The 27,983-nt window shown below is 32.8% G+C and overlaps 4 protein-coding genes and 1 non-coding gene across 6 annotated transcripts; 4 read left to right on the forward strand and 1 right to left on the reverse strand.

Annotated features, from left to right (window-relative positions):
* Positions 1 to 737: 737 nt before the first annotated feature.
* On the forward strand, positions 738 to 5,330 carry LOC100789721 (polyadenylate-binding protein 2). 2 transcript variants are annotated; one of them, XM_003524997.5, is made up of 5 exons: positions 738 to 1,055; positions 1,595 to 1,665; positions 4,410 to 4,601; positions 4,723 to 4,850; positions 4,936 to 5,330. In XM_003524997.5, the coding sequence occupies exons 1-5, from the start codon at positions 848 to 850 to the stop codon at positions 4,982 to 4,984; spliced, it is 648 nt and encodes a 215-aa protein (XP_003525045.1). In that variant the 5' UTR covers positions 738 to 847; the 3' UTR covers positions 4,985 to 5,330. The 2 variants fall into 2 exon arrangements, with proteins under 2 accessions (XP_003525045.1, XP_006580259.1); XM_006580196.4 differs by lacking the exon at positions 738 to 1,055 and adding an exon at positions 2,345 to 2,796 and having other exon boundaries at positions 1,590 to 1,665.
* Positions 5,331 to 6,178: 848 nt separating this feature from the next.
* On the forward strand, positions 6,179 to 10,427 carry LOC100790782 (uncharacterized). Its single transcript, XM_003524999.5, has 3 exons — positions 6,179 to 7,107; positions 8,892 to 9,002; positions 9,929 to 10,427. Exons 1-3 carry the CDS (start codon positions 6,490 to 6,492, stop codon positions 10,079 to 10,081), a joined length of 882 nt encoding a protein of 293 aa, XP_003525047.1. The 5' UTR covers positions 6,179 to 6,489; the 3' UTR covers positions 10,082 to 10,427.
* Positions 10,428 to 13,821: 3,394 nt separating this feature from the next.
* Positions 13,822 to 15,021, forward strand: LOC100791314 (EPIDERMAL PATTERNING FACTOR-like protein 1). The gene is made up of 2 exons (XM_003525000.4): positions 13,822 to 14,451; positions 14,576 to 15,021. Exons 1-2 carry the CDS (start codon positions 14,323 to 14,325, stop codon positions 14,828 to 14,830), a joined length of 384 nt encoding a protein of 127 aa, XP_003525048.1. The 5' UTR covers positions 13,822 to 14,322; the 3' UTR covers positions 14,831 to 15,021.
* A 7,656-nt stretch (positions 15,022 to 22,677) lies between these two features.
* LOC113001771 (U2 spliceosomal RNA) lies at positions 22,678 to 22,868 on the reverse strand. The gene has a single exon (XR_003267257.1). It is a non-coding gene; the product is annotated as a U2 spliceosomal RNA (small nuclear RNA).
* Positions 22,869 to 26,637: 3,769 nt separating this feature from the next.
* LOC102664932 (uncharacterized) lies at positions 26,638 to 27,877 on the forward strand. The gene is made up of 2 exons (XM_041015575.1): positions 26,638 to 27,215; positions 27,310 to 27,877. Exons 1-2 carry the CDS (start codon positions 26,741 to 26,743, stop codon positions 27,339 to 27,341), a joined length of 507 nt encoding a protein of 168 aa, XP_040871509.1. The 5' UTR covers positions 26,638 to 26,740; the 3' UTR covers positions 27,342 to 27,877.
* Positions 27,878 to 27,983: the final 106 nt, after the last annotated feature.

Raw genomic sequence — 27,983 nt, forward strand, 5'->3', positions numbered from 1 at the left:
TATTTCCAAATACAAAAGTTAGAATTAATTAGATCCAAATCTCCCGCTAAAACACTTTTAGTAAAAAAAGTCTATATTATTTATATTTATTTATAAACATTATTACAAAATCTTGAAGTTCATTTGATTGTCTTTTTTTTCTTAATTTGGACATAAATTATAAGGAGGGACGAGTCAATTCAAATAAATAAAATAATATGCATTTAAAGAAATTAATTAAACTGAAAATATTTTTAAATCAAGAATTTAAAAATAATAAAATCCAAAATTCTCTATACATATAACATTTTTGTTTATTATGAAGTGTCTTATATTCTCTCAAGTTCATTTTATTCACCTTTTGAATTTGGACCTAAATTATAAATCTGACAGTTAATTGAGAATTACATTTAGAAAATAAATATTTACAAATAAAGTAAATTATAAAACTGACAATAAATATTTATTTTTTAATATACATCTTTTAGTTTTATCTGTAAATTAGTTTTCAATAATCAAAATTAACTTTTATTTCACAAACTAATTTTTTCGTTATATCCTTAAAATACAATTTATATACTAAAAATGTTTATTTATTATAAAATTTAATTATAATGTAATAATATAATATTTATTATAAAATAATATATAAAAACAAAATTGATAAAAAATTATATAAAAACAAATATTTAACGCAAATGCTAAAAATGATCCTGTAGTAAAAGTAAAACTCTAAATTCTAAAGTCTAAACTCCACCGAATTGGAACACCACATTGTAATTCCCCAAATAAATAAAAAACAAGAACCCTAATTTACATTGCAATTGGGTTGGTAGGGAGTGTAGGGCAGATTGCGTAGAATCGGAAGATGGAAGAGGAAGAGCACGAGGTGTACGGAGGAGAGATCCCTGACGAGGGAGAGATGGAAGGAGACATTGACATGTCCGCCGCCGACGATGACGCCGCCGTCAAGGAGCTCGACGAGATGAAGCGCCGATTGAAGGAAATGGAAGAGGAAGCCGCAGCGCTTCGCGAGATGCAAGCCAAGGTCGATAAGGAGATTGGCAGCGTTCAAGGTTTTTCATTATCCTCATTTTAATTCGTCAACTTTATCTTATACTCGTTCGGTCAATCGCTATTCAGAAGCTTAATCATATTTTATGACAGTTGATAAAACCTTAGCTCACCAGGTCTCGAATAACAGCCACTTTAAACTCATCTTTTGTGATTATTGATAAAACCTAAAACACGCCAGAGCTTGACTAAAAATCTCTTTAAACTCATGTTTCTGCGGGAAATTGCGGACAATAGCAGTTCTCCTGCTATGTGCTATATCGTTGTAGCATTTTTGGGTTTGTCCTGCATATCACTATTTGAAATTGATAATTTTGATTAGTTCTTAGTTTCTCATCAAGGTACTTCATTTGAAATATTTTTCTATTTACATTCCTTGACTATGGTTAAAATCTTGGCAAAACATGATGTAAAATAAAATGTTTTTTTGCTGAAGTATGCTTTTGCGAGGTCTATTAATTTTACCAAATCATGTGACTACTATCTAAATAGAGTTGGATCATTATTATTTTTCAACTTCTAGATTGAATCTGTTTTGCAGATCCTGCTAATTCAGCTGCTTCTCAGGCAAACAAGGAGGAGGCAGATTCTCGGTCTGTTTTTGTTGGCAATGTATGAATCATCCTATCCTGTTTTCTTTTTTTCTTTTTTTTATCATCATCATCATTAGTTTTTCAATTTGAATCATGGTTTCCCTTCTCTACCTTATTTATGCATAAGTTTGCATCCTACTACTCTTTTTTAGTTGGATGCAAAATCCTTTTGTCTTTTCCTAATCAACTTAAATGACTAGGCATGATTTGGTTATTATGAACTATATTTAGTATTTATTTAGAAGTCTTATTTAGCCCATATTGCGTGAATGTGAATCGAAACAGACCTTCTGGTTTGATTGGTTGAACCAATAACTGATCTGCCAAATAGTTTGGTCCAATCTTTCAACCGATAACTTACAAATTGGCTATTAAACCACCTAACTGAGTATGGATTGGTCTGAAATTTATTGCCCTTGTTTATCACCAGGGATAACAGACTTGTCCCAAATTAGGTTATCTATTCAATTAATATCTCCATCATCTGTTAATTTTGCCTGGTTTTGAAGCATTCTGTAATTCTATTAGTTGTGTCAATAGAAACTTTAGTTGAATGGGTCTTGAACTGAATTCTAGACGCTTCTTTTCATTGTATTATTTTACTATGATATATTTGATGGTGCTTTTTGTTTTGTTTTGGAATGAATACTGTTAAACTTCAGAGATAAGGTTTGACTTTTGTCTGACTATGATCGCAGGGTCATTCTTATTACTCAGGTTCTATAATTAGCGCTGGGAATCTGGGATGCTTACATTGTATTTTGTGTGTGGGACAATGTAATTGGTGTTTCTTAGGGTTGTACTAGAGAGAAAAAAAGAAAGTATATTGTGCTTATGAAATTTATTAAGATATCACATGAAGGAAAACAAAGACAAAAAGATTGAGGAGAAAAAACTAAGTTTATGAAAAGAAAAAAGGAAAGAAAAGAAAAAAACATTATACAGAAGAAAAATAGATCAAATTGAGAAAAAAAAAGAAAGAAATGAGAAATAGAAGAGGAAGAGAAAGAAAAAATAAGGAATATGTTGAGGAGACTGAGTAGCATTTCATGGATGGCTCAAACTGGTACAGCTGGAGTAGAATGTGTTAAAGATGCATCAACTGCACTCCCGGAGGAGACAGCTTGTGGTTCTTTTGGAAGAACATTCTGTAAGTGTTGGGCATGCAATCCTAGTCATAGAGCCCTATTGTTGACTGCAGTGAGGTCTGTGGTGCCTTTGTTGTGTCATTTGGCCAATGTGCCAATGGGTATCCAGCTGCTGCTTCCCTACTGGCCTTTTATCTCGTAATTGTTTTTCATCTGTGAATTAAACTACCTGATATTTGAGGCTTTTTCTCTCTCATTTCAAGACAAACATTAAGTTGCAAGTGAATGATTATTTTGCATTCTGTTTTCCCTTTACTCGTCTTCTATCACTTCTTACAAAATTCGATTAGTGCAATTTATACAGAATGAATTAGAATTCTGACTTAATATGTTAAAGCTTTGCTTGGTCATCCTTTACTGGTGATGCATTACTTGCTCATTCTTGGGGGTAACTTGTAGACAGTGCCGGATCCAGAAAATTTGTTTAGTGGGGACAAAAAAGTAGTCCATAATATTTTTAAAATATTATATAAGTTCTTACAAAGTACATAATTTCATGACAAAAAAATCTAAAATATCTATGTTTCTATACATTACAACTACCTTTCTACACATATCAATGTATTTTCTCTATTATCTCTTATAACTTTTTACCTTCATTTTAAAAAACAATTGTCTTATGGGGGCATCACTATCTTTTTTTGTGGGGGCAATTTTTTTTATTAAAAATGTTTAAGTAAAAAAAATTGCTTGTGGGGGCAATTGCCCCCATAATGCTGTGAGTGCATCTGCCACTGCTTGTAGACCAGAAAAAGTTGATGCTATTGTAAATTGCTATGAGGAGGATGAAACTAAGGAGCAGAAGGCAAGAGTTTTATCTAGAGGAGGGTGCATAGCTTGGTTAGGTTTTGTGTTTGGGATTCCATCTTGGTTGGAGTTGGAAGTTCATGGAATTAGAAATGTTGAAATTCTTCTCATGATTGAGTTGGGAAAATGCGCATATCTGTTGATGTTTTATTTAGAAATAATAATTGTTCATCAATGTTTGAGATCTAAGGTGGCCGGCATACTTCTTTTTTAAAATAGAATGAGTCAGTTTGGAAGTGTTTATGGAGTAAGAATTGGTGGACTTCTTCTGTTGTTTGGGGAGTTGGGAAAATGCATATTTCTGGTGATGAGTTGCACTAATGTTTGAGATCTAAGCGTGGCCTGTCATCCTTTAAAAAAATAAAATAAACTGAGTCAGGTTGATTTTTAGGGTAGAATGGTTATGTTCTTATGTTTTCGGAGGTCTGTCCTGAGTTTTTATGCTTTTATTGTGTTCCTTTCTTAGAGACAAGTAATAATGTAAAAAGATTTCACCAAAAAGAGAAGTAATAATCTAAAGATAGAATTGAAGCATAAGAGGAACTATGCTGTGGAGTTTCTCATATGAATTGTCCTGAGCAATTTATTGAATTCCCCATCATATTAATGGAGAATTCAATGAGGAGTGGTTGTAAGTAAAGATATTTATGTAACATTATAAATTTTTACTAACAATATTATTGTTTATATGCAATCTGTAATTTTGGAATCTAATTTCTTATGATAACTGAATCAGGTTTAAGCCCCTTTTGGATTAACATGATATTATTGGCGTCAAAACCCCTTGAAATTGATTTGTGTTTTACAGGTTGATTATGCATGCACACCAGAAGAAGTGCAGCAACACTTTCAGTCCTGTGGTACTGTAAACAGGGTCACTATCCTGACTGACAAGTTTGGCCAGCCTAAAGGTTTTGCTTATGTGGAATTTGTTGAAGCTGAGGCTGTTCAAGAGGCTCTCCTGTTAAATGAATCTGAATTGCATGGCCGTCAATTGAAGGTAACATTGTTTCAATTGTGTTGTTATTTGAATTACTGTTGGTTTCAATTGCTGTTGTTTCAATCAGCCAAGAAATCATTCTTTTAAAATAGTAGTATTTAATCATTTGGATACTTTCCAGGTTTTGCCTAAGAGGACCAATGTTCCTGGAATGAAACAATATCGTCCTAGGCGCTTTAATCCTTACATGGCATATGGCTTCAGGAGGCCATATACTCCTCCTTACTTTTACTCCCCTTATGGATACGGGTATGTTGCGTGACTCATTTAAATTTGCATGTTATTCCCTCTGTTGTTTTGAATTTTCGTTCATTTTCCATTAAATATCCTGCAGGAAGGTTCCTAGGTTTCGAAGGCCAAATCGTTACATGCCGTACCACTAGAAGTTTCATACGGAAAGTGTTATATTGGGAAGATGGTGCATCCTGGAGCAGAAGTTTTTTGATTTGGGCATTGACACTATCTTCATTCAGTATTATATACTCTGATTGAGAATATTACTGTGAATTTGTCTTAGGATGCTCTTGAGCTTACATTTTTCTTGCGTAGTTCTTGGAAGATGGTTTACAATTGCCATTGAATATTATGTTAGTGACTTTTCAGTCTATAGTCTATACTCACCAAAGATGTACCCTTTGGTAAACTCATCAGGCCTCCTCCTGTGTCCGGTGGTACCAAACCAAAATTTGATCAAATTAGAGATTGAAATATGAATGGCGTTTTACCGGAGCATTTTGGGTTAATGATTTTTGGCATATTGGTCGTAAGACAATTTCTATCTTGCGCCCCCCCCCCCCACCTCCCTTTATAGTAGGGTGTGTTCATATTAACTGGTTTTATAAAATTTAACCATAATTACTGGTCCTATGCTAGGGAACAGTAAGGTGGAGTGTGGAGTGTGTTTAAAAGAGTGTGAGAGTTTGACCCTAGCATTCCTCTTAAATACAAACAGTTTATACAATAAAGAAGGAGACTGAGGAAACATTTTTATAGTGTTTTGAAGCTCTAATTCTAGGCTGGCTTATAATTGAGTTTTGTGATTTAGCAATCTGTCTATGTCCAAATATTTAAGAAAAGTGACAGGAAATGATTTGTTTTATTCAGGCGAGACTGAGAAGAAAAGAAAGATTTGAGTTGACTTTTTTGGTTAAAAATTAAAATAAAGCACGTTAAATTTTGTAAGTTTTGTTACATGTGTGGTGCTAAAAATGAGTTGAGTAAGTTCTCATGCTTAAAAATTATCACAATTTTTTAACTGGCTATCTCAATATCCAATACTTAAGGGGATGTTATAGCTTATAAAGTACTTATGTATAAAACCGAAATAGTTGCAGCATCAAGGGATTATTTGCAATTTATGTTGATTTCAAACTATATTAAAGTCATTAAAAAAAGTCTCAAATCTAACAATTAAAGAAAAAATTAAAAGAAACTATTTAATATACATGATAAGTGTGAAAATTTAACAATAAAATGATTCCATTTTTTCTTCTGTATTATCTTGCTAAGTATGAAATATTCATGTTTTCATTCCTAATTCTATATATATATATGTAAAACATTAAAAAAAACAGTTTCAATATGAAAACCAATTAAAGAAAATACTTGAATAAGCAAAAAGGGTATAAAAGATCACATTTCCTAAATGCTCTTGAAAGAAAGAAAAATGTGGACAAGATGATGAAGTCCTAGTTCGGCAACTCAGTGCCAGTGGTGGTATGGGAGCGCTGCATTGCATATACTCGACCCCTCGAAGCTATCGTCACCGAAGTTCAGCTCAGAAACCTACCATGATATGATATGTCTTCTATAACCATACTCATACTCCAATCAGTGTTGCTTCTTCTACTCCATACTCACTAACGCAATTCGCCACTTGCAACAAACAATGCTACTCACGTGTTACCACCACCCCTTCCCTCATTCGTTTTCTTCAACCTCAACCCATTCACTCTGCACCACAAATAGAAACTGCAACCTGTCTCTCTCTTTCTCCATCGTAACCTCGCGTCCTCTCCACCTCACAACGCAAAACCTTAACCTCACTGCTCAACGCTTCAATTCCCTCACCGTCCGCGCCGACTCATTTTGCCTCCGATCCGAACATGTCGCCGTCGCCGGCGTTTCCAATTTCGACTCTCTCCTTTCGCTGCTCGAGTTCTCGTGCCTGCTCTCTTCCGCCGTAGCGTCCGCTGCTGCCGCCGTGGTCGCGGGTTCCAAGAACGAGCTCCTCGTGGGGATCGGTACCAGAGCTGCTCCGTTCGGCGGTGCGTTGCTTGTGGTCGGGGTTCTAGTCGGCGCGTGGATTCGGAGGCGGCAGTGGAGGCGCGCGTGTGTGGAGACTGGGAAGGGCGGGTTGGAGGTGAACTTGTTGGAGAGGATTGAGAAGTTGGAGGAGGATATGAGGAGTTCCGCGACGGTTGTTAGGGTTTTGTCGAGACAGCTCGAGAAATTGGGGGTTAGGTTTAGGGTTACAAGGAAGGCATTGAAGGATCCCATCGCTGAGGTAACTACCTCTCATTTTGCTTTACTAGTTTTGTGATTCTGCTTTCGCACGTGTTCGTGTGTGCAATGTGGTTGGTGACTGAGTTTGTTGGGATTTCATTCGCCGAGCATAGTGAGGACCATATATGTAATGCATGATTGGCAACTTCCAATGGTTAAAAACTTATAAAGTAATGAGAACTGCGCTTCTGAAAGTGTGGGGTAGTATGGTGTGAGTTTGTTTGATGATACTGATAATTAGGTTGAGTGTATGGTTTTAGTGTGATATGAAGTGAGTTTGTTTGATGATACTAGTACTCAGGTCAAGTAGTAGTGAGAGCAAGCCTAAGGCTGATAATAAAATAGCTTTATTATTTTAACAATAATAAGTTGCTGACAAACCCTGAAGATTATGATTCATGACCAAATTTGGCAGCTCTTCAAATTATAATTCGTAACAAAAAGACATAAATAACCTATATTTTCTGCCCAAAGTCCTTATAAGAAAAATAGATTCGTGGAACCATCACTGGATTCAGTTCCATAACTGTAGTCAAGGATCAGCTTTCTTAAAAACTTAAGCTGTTAGGTAGAAGCCCGTGACTGGTTTTTATATCTTGCTCACTTGCTTAGCCTAGAGCCCTTTGAGCTTGTAGTATGTCCTATGGACAGGCTTCTATTATCTTGCATTGAATTTAACTTCGTTTAGAGTGCAATCCTAATTACTTGATTGCACATCAAGGATTAGGGAAGATTGATGTGCATCCTGTTGAACCAAATTATACTAGCTTTTGCATCAATTTTATGGATTGGATGTGGAAATCTGTCAATATGTGCGCTGCGGAAGTGCAACCAGACACACATTTGGTTATAGATACCTTAGAATCACTTTAAATACTAAAACTTCTCCCAAAAGCTTAAGCTATTAGGTGGAAGCCCTATAAATGGGTTTATATCTATCAGGAATCATTTTAAATACTTGAACTTTCATCTCCTTCATTAGATTTTGGTCTTTCTTAAACATCATTTTATGTGTCATCCAAATCAAGCTCCATCTCTTTGGTATCCTTTTGCTCCTTATTGTGTTAGCCATTTGGCTCGGATTTCAGGTATTTTTACTTGCTTATTTAACACCAGCTGCCCTTGCTAGTTGCCATTACTCATGTATCAGTTCTTCATTGTCCTCCCCATAGAAGTCTCCATCTTCAACATTTTCATCAATACATGGTTCAATACCCATCTTTGGTGATATTTTCATCGATATTGAAATTATGTTTGGACACCTGATCACTTTTTGTTTGTTTACAAAACCCTAAGCTGCTAATAGTCAGTGATCGCATTTTTTTTAAGAAGCTAATCAGTGGACGCTTAAACCCAATTGTTTGTCTTTGGTACTTCTAAATGAAATATATTGTAAAATATTCTATATTAACTTCATTCATATTTTTTTAAATATTTATTTTTTGTATCTTTTTGTACACACACACACACACATTTAAATTCTGCATTGCCATTTTATATCATGTTGGATACAATACACATGACATACCCATATGGCCATACCCGTGCCACAGGTATTGATTAAACTCATGTCTATGGTGCAGCATGTACTGAATTTCATGTTATTTCAATTGCTAGTACAAGGAAATTCCCAATGTTTTTTTTTTTTGTTTGTAAAAATTAAGAAAATGTACACTAAATGTTTATTAGCCTACCCTTGGTAACATGTTGAATGAATGGTTGAGGTTTAATATATTGAAAAATCTGACTGGAAAAGATATCTAATTATTTGTTCATTTCTTGAAGACTGCAGCTTTGGCCCAGAAGAATTCTGAGGCTGCTAGAGCATTAGCAGTGCAATCAGACATTTTGGAGAAGGAACTTGGTGAAATTCAACAGGTTTTACTAGCAATGCAGGTAATCCTCCCCTCCCATGTTATTTAAACTCTGCCTGACAGTGCAGACACAATTTCCAAATCAAATGTGCATGTAATTGTATCATATAATTTAATTTAAAAATGTTTTTGGTCTCTATAGTGTAGGCTATCTCTTGAAGGGTAAGTGGCGTATCGCTGATAGCAGGCAGGAACTAAAACATAAAAGGGACCAAAAACCGAACTTATAAAACATAGGGGCCAAAAGGTCCAAAACCAAATTTGAGTAGACTATAGGGACAAAAAATGTATTTAAACCTATAATTTATATTCACCTCTCTATTTTTTAGATGTGGGTTTATGTTAGCAAACTATTGGCTTGTTTGTTTTAAAGTTGGGTGGTAGAATTATGGGCATTAACATATTCAACATAATTGGGATATGTATTCAAATTACTCTATCACAACCAAGTAATTGGGCATAAGTGATGAATGTGTTGAAGTTAAGGTTAAATCGTTTAGGTAATACTCAAGTTTGATTCTTGGCGGAAACAATTCTTGGTTGGGCTTTACTTACCTCTTGACCGAATTTCAGATTAGTGAGAGTCCCTTTCTTCTGATGAACTAGAGGATTAAGATAAAAAAATTACTGTCACAAATTTTGTACTTGGAACATGTGCAGTGTGGGAAATTGATTCTTGGGTGTAAAACAAGTGGATGTATTTTAGCAATCCCCACCCCTCTCCTCCCGACCATGCTAAAACACAAACTACTAAATCTTTCACTGCATTCAGATATAATATCTTTTTTAATTTTCTGGTAATGTAAAAAGTTATATATTGACCATGGATCCAGTTTGACCGCATATGGCTTAGTAAAAAATTTCTTGACCGCTTTACTTTCGGAAGTATCCTCATTTTTTTTGTCGTTGAGTTTGAATTGTATTGGTTGTGTCTGAGCGTTCATGTAGGAACAACAGCGAAAACAACTTGATCTGATTCTTGCAATTGGGAAGGCTAGTAAGCTATGGGAAAGCAAGCACGAAACCAGTGAACGACATGATACATTAGAAATGTCTAATTCAGCCGAGGATGAGGTAAAACAGGAGGTGCACCAAATATGAAGATTGGGTTAAAATAAGGGGAAATTCCTGAAATTTCAAAGTGGCAAATCGTGGAGCAATATTTTTTGATTTTTTTTGTTTTTGCCGTGTACACTGAATCATCAAATTGTTACATAAAATCAAAATTACCAGAATTTTATCAGCACATAAATAATGATTACTCGTTTTTCCAGAGTACCTCAAATTTGCTGTGGATACAGGTGAGAAGAGATTACACGACAGTCAAGACAAACTAATGTGGGGGCATTTGTTGAACTCTGTCCAGTTATAGGGTGAAAGTTCAGGAACGTATCTGTTGGGTTGTGCATGTATTTTGTATTCAAGTTTATAAGCTGTTCTCCATCAATTTTCTTTCTACATGCTTATGTTGGTAGTTATAAAGGCTCGGTATCACATTTTTCTCCCTGCCCTGCATGTTTCTGTATCATAATTAAAATGAACCTTCACATTCATTGATTAATATTGAAAATGTTGATTGGTTAAGGCCGTGTCGTAAAGGATTCATATCCTTTCAAGGTAATTACCCAAAGTAAAATCTATTCGAGGCTCCTATACATTGAACTCTACTGTTGACAGCGAAAAAAAACCCTTAAAATTATGGTTCTTTTTAAGATTTTATGGTAGAAAGACCTTTTTATCCCTCGCAATATGTTTCTATAATCATCATTTCAACGAATGGTTTCTGCCCAGCCTTTCGGGCCCTTCGACTGCTAAACCAATTGTTCCTATCCGGAAAGTTGTCCATAAACTCTGGATTAAATTAAACCAGTTTATTTCTCTGCTATGTTCAAATTGGCATCCCTCATGAAGAATTTGTGAAACTCAGCTCTGATGGGGCTTTGAATTTGCAAACTAAGGCTGTTGCAGGTTGCTTCCTAAGAGATCACCTTTGCCATTTTATAGTAGGCCTCACGTCATCTTTGGGATCATGTACCGTCATAAACGCGGACCTTTGGGGTATTCACAAGGGAAAGGGACTACAGCTCACACTATCTAGAGTCTAGACTCTAGAGGTTTCAAGAGGATTTTAGTGGGGAGTGATTCTCTGGTTTACATTTAATGGAACGTTGGCAAAACGTTTTTTCCAACACGCTCTTACATGTAGTGCATCTTTTGGAGAAATAATTATTTTTTGTTAACTTTTAGAAATAGTTTCAACCGATGTGCTTACTTGACTTGGTAAAATGGAATTCATATAAAATATATCTACTGCAAAATTAAGTAAAACGTAGATCGATCTTGCCTAGAATATCCTCACTAAACCAGCTTCCCCGCTAAAGTTAAAGCTCTTATGCACTCCCTTCAAAGAACAAATAGAATTTGGTATAGATGTTCTAAAATTCATTCTAGACAAGCTCAGTCGACAGAGAATGTTTTAGGTTTCAAAGTTATTTACGGGGACATGGTGTAGCACAATCCCGTCCGTGCTTCTTTGTAGATGTATGCTCTCACGTTTCACACGGCTGATTTAATTTTGGGTTAATCTCCATTAGGTTTTACATTTTTATTCTCTTTCTAAGTAGATTTTTAACTCTAAATATTTAAGGTAATTGTATGCTCAAGAACTTAAACTAAAAAACATTGATTGCAAACAACTTTACACCAACAGAGGTTAATTGTATATAATGTCGAAGCCTAGTTAATCATTATTAGATTATAAAGCCTTATTTAAAATTTTAAATAAATTATAATGTGATTTCGGCCAACAAAAACTGATCTAGTTGGTAAAAATCAAAGTCATATTCCACAAAAATACAAGTTCAAATTCTGCTAATAATGTGAGAATCTTATTGGTAAATAATATATAAATATTTTTGTAAATATTTGGTGAAACTTAAGATATACTATGACCCGGTGAGTGAAAAATAAAAAAGATAATATGATATCGGTGACAATTTATTAATCTTTTAAAATTTTAAAACTTAAGTCTAAGTCTTTAAGATCTTATTTAGAAACTTGTCTAAAGCAACGACGACGTTAACATTAGTTTTCCTTTTGTAAGAGGGGAGGTTAAACTTGTCTAAACGGGCTTAGATTGGCTACAATTATTAGCTTCCTTGTTTGTGGTCACAATTGTCGAAACTATCAACGCCGCTAAATCCGGGATTGCATGTGAATGTGTGTGAAGCCCGAGCCATAGTAGTGCTTTTGTTTTCAAAATAATAATAAAATGCATATTCAGTATTGAGAGCAAGCAAGGATTTGGATTTGGAAGGTACATTAAAATAGATGTAAGAGAAGCAAGCTGAGTGTCCTTGTCTTTCGCGCGACCTTTTTTCTCCGCTAATGGTAAAAATAATTGAATCATCGATTAAAAAGCAATGGAGCAAATAAAAGATTGCTGAGCACATCATTTGTGACTGGTGGAGTTTTTAGAAGAATGGGTAAAGGCTGTACAAAATGGAAAGATTTTCATCTTCGCAGACACATCTTTTTCGTCCTCTCAGTGGCAAAAAAGATGCGTAGCTAGGTCTGGTCACTCACACAGTCACAATCCCTCTCATGCAATGTCAATACTCTAATGGCAGCTTTGACTAATTGAAAGCTGTAGAGTCACTGCAAGGAATCCCGAAGCCTCGAAAAGGAAACTGAAACGAGAATAGTTTCACATGCCCAAAAACTCATTCGGTGTGAAATGCTTTCTTGATGTGTGCTAGATCAATTTTAGAAAGTTCATAAACAGCTTTTGTTAAAATTTGTGTTTGAATGTATGAGAATTTTCAACAATAACCAATGTACTAAAAGTGATGGTGTTACACAAAAACATCAAAGCAAGAAAAAAAAAATGCAGTTGTTGTTATTATTATTTCATTAATTTTTCAAATTGATTCTTATTGTGTAAATCTTTTTAACAAAGTTTTACACTTCTATATATTTTTAAATGAATCCCCACACGCCACTAAATAATAATATACTTGAAATTTCAACAGTTTTATATGGCATTAAGGCATTTTGGTCTCAAAATTATTTTTGCAGCAGAAAAAATGTCGACGCCATTTTCCTAATTGTGATTACAATTAATTATGTATATCTTAGGTATATAATTCCGTTTTGGATTAAGAAGTTAAATCATTTTTAATTTAATTATATTGAGACTTCTTATTTAATATCTAACTAATTATTTTCTATTGGATGAGTTTATTTTAAGATAAAATGATATCTTCAGTTACGATTTCATGTTCAAGTTATAAATCAAATCTTAAGTATTGATTAAAGAATCCAAATATCTAATCATTTGTCTCGTTAACTTTTTTGAAATTAAGTTGAATACAAGTATCCTTCAAATCAACTTAACATGGAGTATTAACTATGGGACCACTTCTGTAGGAGTTATATTTGAAAGAAAATAGGCAATAAATACCAGTACTTAATCATTCAATTTCAATGTCCTCTACACAGTATACAAACTTGAGGGGTCAGTAACAGTAATTCATACAAAAAATCTAAAATCCTCCATTTGATCGAATCAAATGATTCATTAGTTTACACCACATTTTTCTGTAGCATTAGCAAAGACAAGGCACACAAAGCACTTACACTAGCCGCCATAATCAGGTGCAAGTAAAGTAATCAAAGTCAATGACAGTCAAACCGATAAATCTCTAAACTGAGAACTGAGACAAAAATTAGTTAGCATAATAAATGCCAATTTGAACTACCCCCTCTTGTCTGTGATATTTTTAAGCACAAAGAAAGGACAAGGCCATTTGTTATCCACGCAGTTTCTAATAACCAGGCTCAAAGTCTCAAGCCCCTCAAACTACTAATAGAACACTGTCCAAGAGGGCCCCTTGATACTGATGTGGATTCTCCCAATTTGCTTAACCCTCTAGAGTCGTTCCTTTCACTTTTTCTGCTACACTCTGCACTCTCTCTCTCTCTCTCTCTCTCTCTCTCTCTCTCTCTACTTGCTTGCTATTGCTGCCAACACATCTTCCAATTTATGTACCTCTCTTCTCCTCTTTCTTCAGGCTATACGCCATGAGAAGAAAAGCACTACTCTACACTGGAAAATAATAGAGTAAAAAAGCCTTCTTCCTTTTGAGTTTTGATCTTCTCTCTCTCTCTCTCTCTCTCTCTCTCTTGGTTGGGTTCTTCTTCACATCACAACCTGATAAAGTTTCTTCAGAGGACTGGCATTCGGATCTCAGTTAACTAAAATTAAATTTTACCACCCAAGCTAGTTTTCTCTTTTGGATGGGGAATGACTTCAAGGGGTGGTGACATGATCATATGCATTCATGGCTTCACTTAATTCATATCATTACTATACAACCACCTCCTTGCTCATCATACTTCTTCTCCATGATTTGCTCTCTCTATCTCTAGTTTCTGCCTCCAATCATCCTCAATCTGCAATTTCTCCAAGGGTAAGCTTTAGTCTAAGCCATGTTTGTTTATATTATAACTGCTTCAAGTGTGTATGTGTATGTGTACATGGTCTAATAATGGAGGGTATGTACAAAATTAATGTGGTTTGTTTGTTATGTGCAGGAACTGTTATTTGGGGAGAAAAACAGGCTAGGTTCAATTCCTCCCAGCTGTCACAACAAGTGCAATGATTGTCATCCATGCATGGCAGTTCAAGTGCCAACTTTGCTAAGTCATGACTCCAATCCTCCAGATCTTACCAAAACTGCTGCGATGGCAAGTTTTCTTAACCCTTCTTCTCCCCAAGGCAACAGGTACTCCAATTACAAGCCATTGGGGTGGAAATGCCATTGTGGTGACCACTTCTTCAACCCTTAGAAATTTGTAAAACGGCCCTCTTATTTTTTGTTGGTTAAATTTTAATATTTGTGGCTTAGGGGTCAGCTAGGGTAACAGATTTGCGTACGTCAGCATGGATCCTATACGTTAGAGCTTGATACACTTGTACAGAGTTTGTTACAGACCTCATGAATTTCAACTTTATTCTGTTGCATCTTAATTTTGAGAAAGTTGCCTGTTCCTGCTTTTGTGTCTGTTAGGATCATATCATTTGAGTTATTGTGTGTTTTGATACTCAATAATCCTTTACAGTTTTATCCTTAGAAGGTATCTTGTAAGCAAAAAATCATGGTCCTTCACGGTTTTATCCTTAGAAGGCATCTTTTAAGCACAAAATTATGGTTCTTCACGGTTTTATTCTTAGAAGTGTCTTTTAAGCACAAAATCATGACAGACCACTAAGCACCTAAACACATAATATACCTCGGATGAGATGCACAAGGATTAGAGGTCGGGACAATGTCAAACAAGAACAGACAGCAAGAGGGGTTGTGTTGTGTCTTGTCCATTGCAAATGTCTTTTCTTATCCCTGATTTTGTTTTTGGTTTTTGGAACCTATAATAGTGCGAATCTGTCTCATAAGTCATAACCTCTTCGCCTAACTTGCGATTTTCATTGCCTGCGAGATGGTACATGTTCACACCGTTGTTTTTATGTGTCTCGTGGTCCTATGAGTGATCCCGTCCCCTACCTTGTCTGGTTACTCATTCTTAAGTGTTATTAGAGCAAAAGATTTTTCTGTATTGAAAATTGTTTTTTAATATTGTCAAACTATTTTTAAATTAATGAGTAATTTTTAAATATAAATTAATTTTTTGGGGTAATTATCTTAATGATATGAAATATCTTTCGATTTTAATAATGATTAATTTTTGTTAAAAAATTTGACTGATCATCTATAATGCATGAATTCTTCTATTTTAATCACATTTTTTTATTTTTGAGATTTGAACTTAGAAGCATACTTAATGAAACTTTCAACTATCCAGACCAAAGTTTTATTGGTACATAAATGAATTTATCTAAGTCCATTCTTAATTAGAAGTAACTTTATAATTAGTTTGAAGAATTTTACATTATCAACTAATGAAAAAAATTAACTAAACCATATCTCGAATTCTTTATTTATAAGATAAAATATATTGAACTCATTTTAATATTATAAAAGATTAAATTATAGATTTTTTTTTGGAGTAACCATCTTATTAATACAAAATATTCACATCTTCTGTGGATGATGAATCTTTGTCTCTCCTTTCAATTTCTTTTTTCATTTGCAAATTTCGAATTAGAAATCTTGCGTAAGAGCAGTTTCGGATCTTCACTTGGCGGGGGAGTCGTGGCCCCCAAAGTTTTTTCTTATTAGTTATATGTATTTACTATTTTAACACATGATCCCCTCTTTGTACTCAAAATTATATATGAATGTTATATATAAGACTGAGGCGCTGATATGAATTAGTTCAAGACAACATCATGATATATTAAATATACTAGTAAAAAATATGAAGTAACTGCAAAAGTGACACTAATAGTACAGAATTTTACTGAGAAGCTACGGAAGTTTTCAAAGTTTCATAGATTCAAGTTTCAACCATTATGAAGAAATGAAAATCAGTGGATGCTATGTTACTGTAAAGAAATGAGAGGAGAGTGCTTCTTGAATTGTTAGGCTATAGTTAAGTTATTACCTTGAAAAAGAAACTGGAAGAAAAGAGTGCAGCTGTTGCACTTAAAAAGTAAGCAAAAATGTGGTCTCTGTAATTATTGAAAAATTTAGTAGGAAGAAAAGGAAAATACATTAGCTTAGTAATTTAGAAATATATTATGCTAGCTATAAGGTTTAATTATTTATTATCAAAATACAATATATTTTGTTTAGTTTTATAAATTTATGTTTGAATTTGCTTCAATATATTGTTTTACTTAATGCTTAAAAAAACAATATATTGTTTTACAAAGTGTGATTTGGATTTTGAGTAGTCAAACATCACTTATTTATTTTGGTCCCCTTAAAATAATTCGTCAAGAGAATCAACGAAAGTTAGATTTAGCAAAAAAACTAGTCGTCCATGATATAGTGCACTAAGGTTTGATGAAGAAGATATATGCTCGAATAGAAATGACATTGAAAGGATATTCGTAGAAAACAATAAAAAGAGAGGGACAAGGTAGAGAATTCAAAATCGGTTTCTATACACATGGTCAACCATTACAAATTATGAGTATTGAGTAACGGGTAGGATGGGTCCAAGGTGCATTTTTTATTACTCAGTCGTTATTATCCAAGCAATTTGGTTTTCAGAGGCTAATTAATTGAATGAAAATATTATGTCTCATCCAAGTCCAACAAATTTGCAGTAGTAGAGGACAGTGTACATGATACAATTTATATCAAATTTCTCATATTATATTATCAAGTTTTAAAATTAAATGATAAAAAATGTGTTTTATAATTAAAAATGTTAATTAAAAACGTTTTATTAAATTGAAAATTTTATTTTATTTAGTTAAAAAATAAACCGACAATAATATAAATGTTACCCATACAAAGAAAAGCTTTATCATGTGAGTTTTTAAGCTATCAACCTACCAACAAATAGTCGGGACTGAATCCACCGACACGTTGGGTATCCATTAATATTGTGGTATTTGATGTACCAATCCATTTCAACTTGGTTGTGAGAAAAAAAAAATAGAAAGAATAAAAGTGAATAGATAAAAAAATACAGGTTGTTTGGTTATTTGGTTAAATAAAAATAGAGTAAAAAATGATAAGTAAGAAAAAAAATTAATAGATTGATTTTTATTTATTATTATCATTTATTTTACTTTGATTATTAATATTATGTTTAGGCTAAAATATAACTTATGTCTCCCATTTTCAAAATTCACAATTTTTAATTTTTCAAATTTTTTAATTACAACATTTCATTCTTCACTTTTAAAAATTCATGATTTTAGTTCCTTCATTTTTTGATTGAGAGATTTTGTCACTTACATTTAAATTTTTTTTTATTTTAGTACCTATGGTTAAATTTAAATTTTGATTGTGTATTCTTTTAATTTTTTTAATAAATTAAGCTAATGAATATTGAAATAATTTTAAAAAAACATTTGTCATGTAACTAATAAAGAAACATATCAATCAATGTTAACAAAGTATACATGTCAACATTTGAAATTGCCTATAAGAATTAAAATTACAAATTTTTAAAAGTGAGAGATAAAATGTCTCAATTAAAAATAAAGGGACTAAAATCACAGATTTTTAAAAAATGAGAGACGAATATTTGAATTAAGAAATAAAAAAACTAAAATCATAAATTGAAAAAAATAGGAAGATAAAAATTATACTTTAGCCTTATATTTATTATTATAATTTTTATTAGTTATAATTATTTTTAAAAAATATTACTATTGTTGTTATTATACAAAAATTACAGGGGCATAACCTATTATGGTTGTTACATAATCGGTTAAGTAATGTGGAGGCATGTATGCAGGCTTGCAGCAAGGAGAGTGAAGGAGTTTAGTATTTCTGCTGCTTTCTTCCCATGTGAGAAGGGGAATTTTACATTGTGGGACTTAATTAGCAATTAACCCTTAAGGAGATTATAAAAAACACGTTTTTTTCATAAAATTTAATGACTAAATTATAAGATATACAAATTTGAAAACTAAAAATAAGATTAGAAGAAAGTATAACACCTAAAAATATATTGTCTTTTTTTTCTATTATACCAAATAGATCATTAATGTTTTTTTATTTATCAAATACCTCTCTTTGAATGAAATACCTAAATTATATATATATTAAACATAAAGGATTATGTACCATAGAAATAACTCTGTCTGGGGTGTTTCTTGCTCAGACAATTCATAAAGAAAAAAAAAACTCATAGAAGTCATAATAAAGTTAATTATTTTAATAGATATTTTATATATTAAATTTATTAATTCAACCATGACATATTTTGATATTAACTCAATGTTCACACACTAAATTTTAGGCAAATCAAATATTTGTACCAAGTCTTCACAAGGCAGCTAACGGTACAGACGCAACCAATGGCTATTAAGAAACAAAAAAAGCCAACGTTAGATTGGAACCACCTCAGCCAAATACAGAGGCGAATATGCATGCTTCTGTCCACGCTGGGCAAGGTACACGATTCGAATGCATTTTACGAAGAAATTCTGGCAGCTGCAATAATGCTATACAGTTTCTGCTACGAAACTAAGGAGGGTGAAGCCATGTGTTTGAGAGTTGCATCAGAGTTGTCTTTCGAAAGGGCGAGTCTTGAGAACTGATTTTGACACCTTCTACTCCACTATATATATATATATATATATATATATATATATATATATATATATATATATATATATATATATATATATATATATATATATATATATATATATATATATATATATATATATATATATATAAACATAAAAAAATTCACATGCATAAAATGTTCACATCCACATTAATGATAAAATTAAAAACTTATTAATTAAGGGTGTGAAAACATTTCTAACTTAAAATAATGTCGTCCAAAACTTCAAAAAGTAAACTAAAAACTCATTATGTGAAACAAAAACGATAAAAATTACATGTCTAAAACTTCATGCAATTAATACATAAACTCATGCTCCAATGTCAAATCCTATCAGAGTATTATGTTTCAATGTTCTCTAGCACAAGGTTTTTTAAAGTCATTCACCTAACCATTTGCTTCCACGAACACAAGGTTCAAAATCATCATAGGATCCCAACAAACAGTATACAGGAAATGAGTTTTCACATCCCTAAACAAATAGAGATAAACGAAAGTACACACACACACACACACACACATATATATATATCACTTATTGCGTAACATCACTTGTTCAAGGATTTAATCATAAAATCACATTTCACACCTTCACATTAATTATGCGTTCAGAACAATACATTTCAAGTATAACACAACATCTCACACAACTCATTATCGACCATCACGTAACAAGTCATAATGATCATTACACATGCATTACGCAATAGATACACCAAGACTCAATCTTATGTCTCATGTGATACTATGTCAGTGAAAAACCTCATCGAACGCCTAGAAGTACATGACAAGATATACCACACACTGGTAAGTCAGGTCACTATCACTAGGTAAAATCATAGGGAGACCAATTAGGATCACGCAAATTTGTGAGAATGTTTCAACCATATGAGATCAGTATAGGCTTATATAAACACTCAAACCGGGTATATTTACCCCTAAGGTCTAGACTCCGAAGAGTCCGTGAGGACCTTTCCCTCCTGATTCAGGTTCAACCCTGAAAATATTTTAACACACAGACTCTATCTATGAATTATACAAAACACATAACTCCTCAATTGTTCTCAAAATAATTTTAACTCGTCGCGTCTAAAAGGAATTCAACTTGTCCGGTTTTCACAGTGAATTCCATCACAATACTCATCGCCCTTAAAGGGTTTTACAGTCGTGTGATTATACAGTTCATAACTCACAAATCAATACACACAACATCTCAATACACTTGTGATATCACAATTTAACATATACTCAACTTGTCACTTATACTCAATCTTAATCACAATCCAAAACGACATGTCATTACGCTTCAAGAATCATATACACATCACACGGTAGTAATATTTACATGGAACAGAACACACACGCACACACACACATATCACACAATATCAATCTTCCAACATTTAAGGCATATAGTCGTTCACTTATTCTTTCAATTAATAGCAAACACACGTACATGTATAGTAAACAAGTATATCCTTACATTTCCTCCAAAGTTACTATGACCTTTGTAGAGTAAAATTACTAGTACAGGGGATGTATTAATCCTATTAAGTTCATACTTATCTTGTTTTAAAATCTAAGACACTTATCTACAACTCTTATGTTGATAAAAAAAAAAAAACTGATTTGACCATTAATTATGTCTAAATCTAAGGTAAACATTGGATCATTGCTTAATCCTGACAGCTCGACCTTTGCTAAGTAATTTGACTCTGTAGGGGCTATATAACTTTGAATTGGGTGGAACAAACGAGCTAACATCCAGGGCTACAACTTTCATGAAGACCACAAAACCTAATTCAATCATTTTCTTAGACATTTTTAGGTTACAAGTTAATTCGCGTTGTCAGGAAAATGGCACGGGCTTAAAACAATTGATTTTCACCAAACATGGACATACTTTCATCAGGCACGGTCGTGCTTCGCTAAAAACCTTCGTTTCGTGAAGTAAAAGAGGCACAATTCAGACCTCAAAACACACCCAAATTCAAAATGAATAACACAGAACATGTAATCACATTATGAGGAACAAAACCTCTCAATCAATTTCAAGAAAACATGTAACAATCAAGAATTTCCAAAATTCTAGGTTTCTAACATTCAAAGCCAAACACTCGATTAAACCATTCAATTTGCATCAGGACACCAATTGACCCGTCAAACATGATCAATTCATAGTTATCATTGTACAGACAAAATTAAAATGCATAAAACACTCCAAAAATTAATCCTAATTTGATCCTCTAAGGATTCCTACGCATGTTCACTCTAACCCCAATTGCGATAAACTCATCTCTTACCTTTAAGCGAACACTTGTGTGTAGTACGATAGTAATAGTGACATCTCTAAGATTTCCCAAACTTTTCCTCTGGTTGCTATGCTAGGGTTTTCAAGCTTTAGAGAGAAGAAAAATGGATTGGAGCCTTAATTTCACTATCTCCATGAGAGGGAAATTTCTCTCTCTAAAGATATTATTTTGCAAATCCCAACTGTGGAAATGTGAGAAAATGATTTCCAAAGATGATGTCCAAACTCCAGGAGTCTGAGATCTTAGTTTTACGCAGACAGGTTTGAATGTATGCGGAAAAAAAATTTGAGAGAGAAAAAAGGGAGAACAAATTTGAAAGGAAGAGAGAGTCTAGAAATGTATTCTAATATGTCTATATTTATAATTAGAAGTCTATTATTTACTCTACTTTTTATTTTATTATTTTATAAAAAGAACTGTATTTTATTCTTTCATCAAATAAATAACCAATTAAAACATTCTTTTATTTTTTAAAACATCATTTTATTTTATTTATTTTCTAATATTATGAAACCCTTATTTCAATTAACAAAAACTTTTTTTCTCATTTATTTAATTTCTAAAAATTCTATTAATTTTTAATTTTTTTTAAAAACGAAATGTTACATTTGACGGCAAATCTCTGTATGATGCCAGTCGACGGAGCTACTTTCAGTTCAAGATTGTCAAATGGTTTTAAAATGTTTATTGGTAGTTCCATGTCAGTTAACTTAATAATTTAAACACAAAATTTACTCTACTCGACTAGAAAGTCCCACATCGATGTTGTAATTGTCCTTTATACAGGTTTAGGAACAATTTCTTTCCAGTTTCTAGGACGGTTTCCCGTGTTTTAGGCCAACTGGGATATCTGCAAGTTAGTATCTATTTTAGGCATTCAGACATGTGTCCCAAAATTATTACAAATGGGGTGCAAGTCATACTCAAGTTGTTGGTGCCTAGAAACACATACGTCACGTCCTCTGTATATTTTCGTAATGCAATTTAGATACAGCTTTCTATTAGAAAAAACGCAACCTTCGGTGAACATTTCCTTACGAAAATGCTTGGCAGAACCACACCTAATACCAAAATGAAAACACAAGTTACTATGCTTATTGACATTCCCACAGCTAGTCTACCAAGTTGTAAGAAATGCAATACTCTTCAAAATACTAGAAACTGGTTTGGTGGGGTGCCATGCCCGTGCAGTATTGCAACGCTTGGACGACAAATGAGAGCATAGCAAGCTATTGTAGCAGACCCTCCCCTCAAAAAATAAATTTATTATCGTGTGAACCAATGACCCACATATCAGATATTAAACGGATAAGAACAGATACTACATTTGATCTTAGCCAAAAGGCCGAGAAAGGTATGCTTTGAACAATGGAATAATGCATTTTTTTTAAAAGTTTAGTCTTTAGCGCTTGTTATTTCTCTTGAATGATGTGATACTTTGTTGCACTGTCAGTCTTCTTGTTTTTGTAGTCCTTAGGACAGTATTTGTTTGGTCGACCAGCAACCATCCAAGTCTAACAAATACCACGGATAATGGATGCCATCATCCACAATTAATGAAGTTGGGATAGCTTGGTTCAAGCTTGTTGCTTAATGCATAATACTAGTCATTTTGACAGATGAGTTTGAATGAAAAGGGACAACATCATCACAACATATTGAGTCTTGAGACTGTGCATAGTAGACAGGAACAAAGCCACTTCGGCAAAGACCAGAAATTGATCTCTCAATTGTGACAGGGTCTGTAAAATAAATTATAGTTGCTTTGAATCTTCAAGTTTTCCAGAGAAAAATCTTTGGACCCTCTGAATCCAAATTTACTAACTAATAGATGGAACCTCCTGTACAACTACATTTTGAAAGAATTGTGCTGGACAATAATATTCTCTAAAAATCCATTAACTTCATTGAACATGCAGCTATTATACTCATACTTATAGTGCTATCCTGTTGGATGTTTGTCAATTTTTTCAAATTGGGGTGTTGGTATTCATTTTATCTTTCGGAAAGCGAATTATAATGCTGAGCTGGAATTTGGAAGGTGGATTTCATGCTCCTTCTGCTGAGCCGAGTCATGTTTGCAAAAATTTTGACCATTGCAAAATAAAATCACAGAATAAGATAAACATTTGAGGATAGAGAACCTCATTTACTTTTTTTTGCTGTTTGTTAGAAGGATTACGTTATACTATAAAATAATAAGAGATGCTTCAGTGTATGAATGAATTAATCAGTTCACTTATTTAATCTCATACACTGAGGATCAAAATGTAGAGGGCCAGGGAAGAGAAGGAAACCGCCAAGAGAAGTTTCTAACTTACCCAATTTAAGCATTCGAGCATTCTGAGTTTAGTTAAACTGAATTTTTGTTGTCTTCTTCGGGTACTTGAACTGTTTTTTGCACTTTGCAGGTTGGTCCCAAAAATATGACAAATGTGAAGTTGGTGCAAGCTAGTTCTCGAGATGAGGATCGATGCTTAATTAGGCTACCGACTAAGGTTTCAATAGAAGAACAATTTTTTTGCCCAAGCAAATCAGAATATGAACTTAGTTCCATATATTTGTTAACATAATCTATGACTCATCAACGGAGCTAGTATAGAAATGGTCACATGATCTGTTGTATATTTACATATTATGACTTACCTGAGAACTCATTTGGAGAGAAAACTTCAACAAGCGAAACTAGGTGAGATCACATAAAGATTCAATAATCATGAGTTCAAATTGATGCCAAAGAATTTCATTGTTTCGTTATTTTATGTTAATTTGGCTTTATGTTTATTTTTCTTCTTTTATGTTAATTTAATTTTATGTTTTGTTTCCTTCGTTTTTGTTATTTTGTCGAATAGTTGTTGCAGTGCAGCATCTTTCTCAAAAGTTTCATATAGGTTTCCACTGTGCAGACCCCTCTTGAATTTTCATAGGCATTTGATGTTGATGTGTGAATGAAATTTGATGTTGTAAGGTGTGAATAAATAGAAAATTGTTCATGAAAAATAATGTCTTAAGATTGAATAAAGAAATGGCCTACAAATAATTTTGATTAAACATTTTCAGACTGTTAGCTCTTTTCTTTCGAATAATTCTGTCTTCAATTTATTCAATTTACATTCCACTAACTTTGTACATTGTGGGAAACTTTGAAAGGCTGATTCGTGGCTGATAATTGAAGTTTCGTACCCGGGTACTAGTGTATCAACTTACCCCGTTCTTTTGTTCCCAATAAATTTGTCAGATTGAATCAAATTTTCCGTCTCAACAAATGTTATAGTATTTTGTTATGCATCCGTTAAAATGACAATTTAGTTGGTGAGACAATTTACTTTTGAAATGAATTAATAACAAGAAAATATGGCGTAACTGAGTTTTACTTAAATAATGATGATATTCTTATGCTTAATCTTTTTTTCTACCTTTTTATCTTATTTTTCTACTTTTTTGGGTTAGATTACATCACATACAGTATTATATTTTTATTTCATTTTCTCTTTCTATCTTTCACTTGGTGTGTGCATATATAACGATTTCTTTTTCACGGACATACACGAAAAAAAATTATCATAACATATTTATAAATACATACATGTTTAATATTCATAATGTAAATTTGGGTTGGGGAACTCAATTTACACTGCATTTTTTGAATTTTTTTTTTAAATCCTTGAGAATTTGGGTTCCCCAACCCGAATTCTTAATGTGATTTTTATTTTTATTCATTTTAGAAAATTAACTTTTTAAAAGATTTAAAAAAATAAAAGTAAAGAAAATTAAAGATGATAATAAAGTTAAAAATAATATCATTGGAGAATTTTTTAAAATTTATATATAATATGAAATGAAATACATTCATAGTAAATAAAAAAAGAAATTTAATTTGTTTGACTAGAATTTCGGAGGCATACCTATTCTTTGAATTTGAATGAATGTCATCTTTCTTTCTCATCCATATTAGTTCGTATTTTTATTTTTTTTTTTTATCAATCTTTCTTATTTCTCTCTCATCTTTCAAACTATTTATCATTAATTTTGTCATTTTTATGTTTCAATTGTATTTTTTAATATGTTTTCTTATTCTCATTTTATTACGTTATGTTTGTCTCTCATCTCAATCACCATATTGTTTTAATTTATGTGTATTATATAATTTAAATGTAATAATTATTTATTCAATATGTTTTTAATTTATTTTAAGACTACTAATTAATTTTTCATTTTTTAATTAATTTGACTTTAGAATAATTCACAACATGTTTAACTACTTTAAACTTACAATCTATTTAAGTAGTAACTAAAAAAATTATATCATAATATTCTATAATTTTATTTTTTTAAAAATATTTTAAAAAATTAAAAATCACACCTAGAATTCGAGTTGGAGTGACTCAAATTTTGAACGGGTTTTAAAAACAAAAACACAGTGTAAATATATATGTACAGATAAATAATGGGGAAAATTGTATGTTTTGATAAAAAAAAATAAAAAAATTCTTGTATGTCCGTGAAAAAAAATCCATATATAAGTGTATGGTTATCATTTTTCTTGAATAAATGTATGATACCTTATCATGAATTGCAGAACACATCCAATGGTCGGTTAAGTTGCAAAAATAGACGATTATAGGCCAACTCAAATTGTTTGTTGGAAGATATGACCATGGCATCTTTGTAAACGTTGGGTGTAGGAAAAAGCGTTGTTCCTTCCCGGTCTTGTATAAGGTTCCTAACACTTTCTCAATGTTTGATTGAAGATATGACCACTGGCCATGGCGTCTTTGTCACGTTGGGTGTAGGAAAAATCGTTATCCACTCCTGCGTAAGGTTCCTAACACTTTATACATTATTGAACTTGAGTCAACTTATGTAATCTTCTCATTAACTAATTAAGTATTCTAAGTAAAAGAAAATAAAACAGTAAATACAATATTTTTTTAATATGTTTAAAATTAAGTTCTATTATAAAAACTTATTGTATAAATAACTTGCTCTTCAAAAAAAAAAAAAAAAACTTACTGTTTCATGTCACAAAAAATGACAAAATATGGCTGGCAAAGGTGTGAGAATAAAGAGCCATTTCATTTTAATTATTCAGGTGTAAAATAGATAAGGTCTGAAGTCAACGTCTTCTGCAAACGGTGTATTTCCAGGAAAGTAGAGTCTAGTGAAAAGATCTATTTATATTGAGAACATGCAGTGAGCATGAGGGGATCAGTTAGAATTAAAGTTAGTGATGAATATGGAGAGTGAAAGCAAGCAAGTTAAGCAGAAGCTGGGGGTCTTGGATATCCTCAAGGAAGCTGTAACATTTTATGCCAGCAACATCAACTTCATCATCTTCACCTTTCTCACTTCCCTTCCTTTCTTTTTTGTCATGGTTTACTTTGAAACTTTGTTCCAGCAAACTATGGTTGAGACCCCAGAAATTATATCACTTCTACCTTTTAAGGAACAAAATTATCTATATTACCATTTTGCATATCATCCTCACATTTATGGGGTCGTCGACACACCTGGTAAAAGTTTTAGTGAGGATTATTTGCCTGTTTTGATTCAACTTGGATTCATTTACTTGGTGCCTCTTCATGTTCTAGGGCTCTGCTCTGCGGTTGTAACTATGGATTCGGCTTCAAAGCTGCGCTCAGAAGAGAATAACATTAGTCTCAAGGATATGTTTAAAAGATCCATTGACATATCAATAATGAAAGGCACATTTATAACTTCTTTGTATATGCTCTTTTGGTCATCTTGTCTCTTGATTGCATTCCCATGGACAGTAAATAACTGTTATATTTTCTTCAGGGGTTTTGGTTTCTACATATTATTTGCAGTAATTTGCTATGTAGCACTTGCAAAGCTATTGATGGTATATTTGGAATGGAGTGCTATTTGGAATGAGTTTTGTGATATCAGTTGTGGATGGTATATATGCTATTGGGGCTTTGCGAGTTTCGTATTACCTCAGCACTGGTAATCAGAAGAGAGGACTACTTTTGATGCTTGTTTTCTTCGCTTTGGGACTTTGTTTAAGGTTGTCATGTGTCTCCCTTGAATGCTATAAAGGAGGGTACGGGATATTTGTACAAATTGGGCTCCTCACTGTGTTAAATACACTGAAATGGGTGTCGTGCATGATTTACTTTTCTGATTGCAAGGAGAGGAAAATGGAGAAGAAAGTTGATGAGGAATCAGGAAAAGATCTTGCAAAATGATTCATGGAAGAATGGAACTTGGAGATAATTTGCTGGGAAATACTGATGAATTTGTTTTTATGTAGAGTTAGTGTTGAGAATTTGAATAATGTATGTGACACCCTCTACCCCTCACATATATATTAATAAAGGAATAAAAATTCAAATATTAATTAAAAGTATTTTTAAAACATTTTTAAATACAAGCTTTTCAAATGGGTAAAAGGCTCACATTCACTTTCTTCTACATCATATTCAAACTTGTCCAAATAAATAATAAAGTCA

The sequence above is a fragment of the Glycine max genome, chromosome 5, assembly GCF_000004515.6.
Source record: "Glycine max cultivar Williams 82 chromosome 5, Glycine_max_v4.0, whole genome shotgun sequence".
Taxonomy (NCBI): Eukaryota; Viridiplantae; Streptophyta; class Magnoliopsida; order Fabales; family Fabaceae; genus Glycine; species Glycine max.

Coding starts and splice junctions, on each gene's coding strand:
- LOC100789721 (XM_003524997.5), top strand. CDS start 848: ATGGAAGAGGAAGAGCACGAGGTGTACGGAGGAGAGATCCCTGACGAG. Junction 4,602..4,722: donor TGCATGGCCGTCAATTGAAG/GTAACATTGTTT, acceptor GATACTTTCCAG/GTTTTGCCTAAGAGGACCAA. Junction 4,851..4,935: donor TACTCCCCTTATGGATACGG/GTATGTTGCGTG, acceptor AATATCCTGCAG/GAAGGTTCCTAGGTTTCGAA.
- LOC100790782 (XM_003524999.5), top strand. CDS start 6,490: ATGCTACTCACGTGTTACCACCACCCCTTCCCTCATTCGTTTTCTTCA. Junction 7,108..8,891: donor TGAAGGATCCCATCGCTGAG/GTAACTACCTCT, acceptor CATTTCTTGAAG/ACTGCAGCTTTGGCCCAGAA. Junction 9,003..9,928: donor AGGTTTTACTAGCAATGCAG/GTAATCCTCCCC, acceptor GCGTTCATGTAG/GAACAACAGCGAAAACAACT.
- LOC100791314 (XM_003525000.4), top strand. CDS start 14,323: ATGGCTTCACTTAATTCATATCATTACTATACAACCACCTCCTTGCTC. Junction 14,452..14,575: donor AATCTGCAATTTCTCCAAGG/GTAAGCTTTAGT, acceptor TGTTATGTGCAG/GAACTGTTATTTGGGGAGAA.
- LOC102664932 (XM_041015575.1), top strand. CDS start 26,741: ATGAATATGGAGAGTGAAAGCAAGCAAGTTAAGCAGAAGCTGGGGGTC. Junction 27,216..27,309: donor TGACATATCAATAATGAAAG/GCACATTTATAA, acceptor TATTTTCTTCAG/GGGTTTTGGTTTCTACATAT.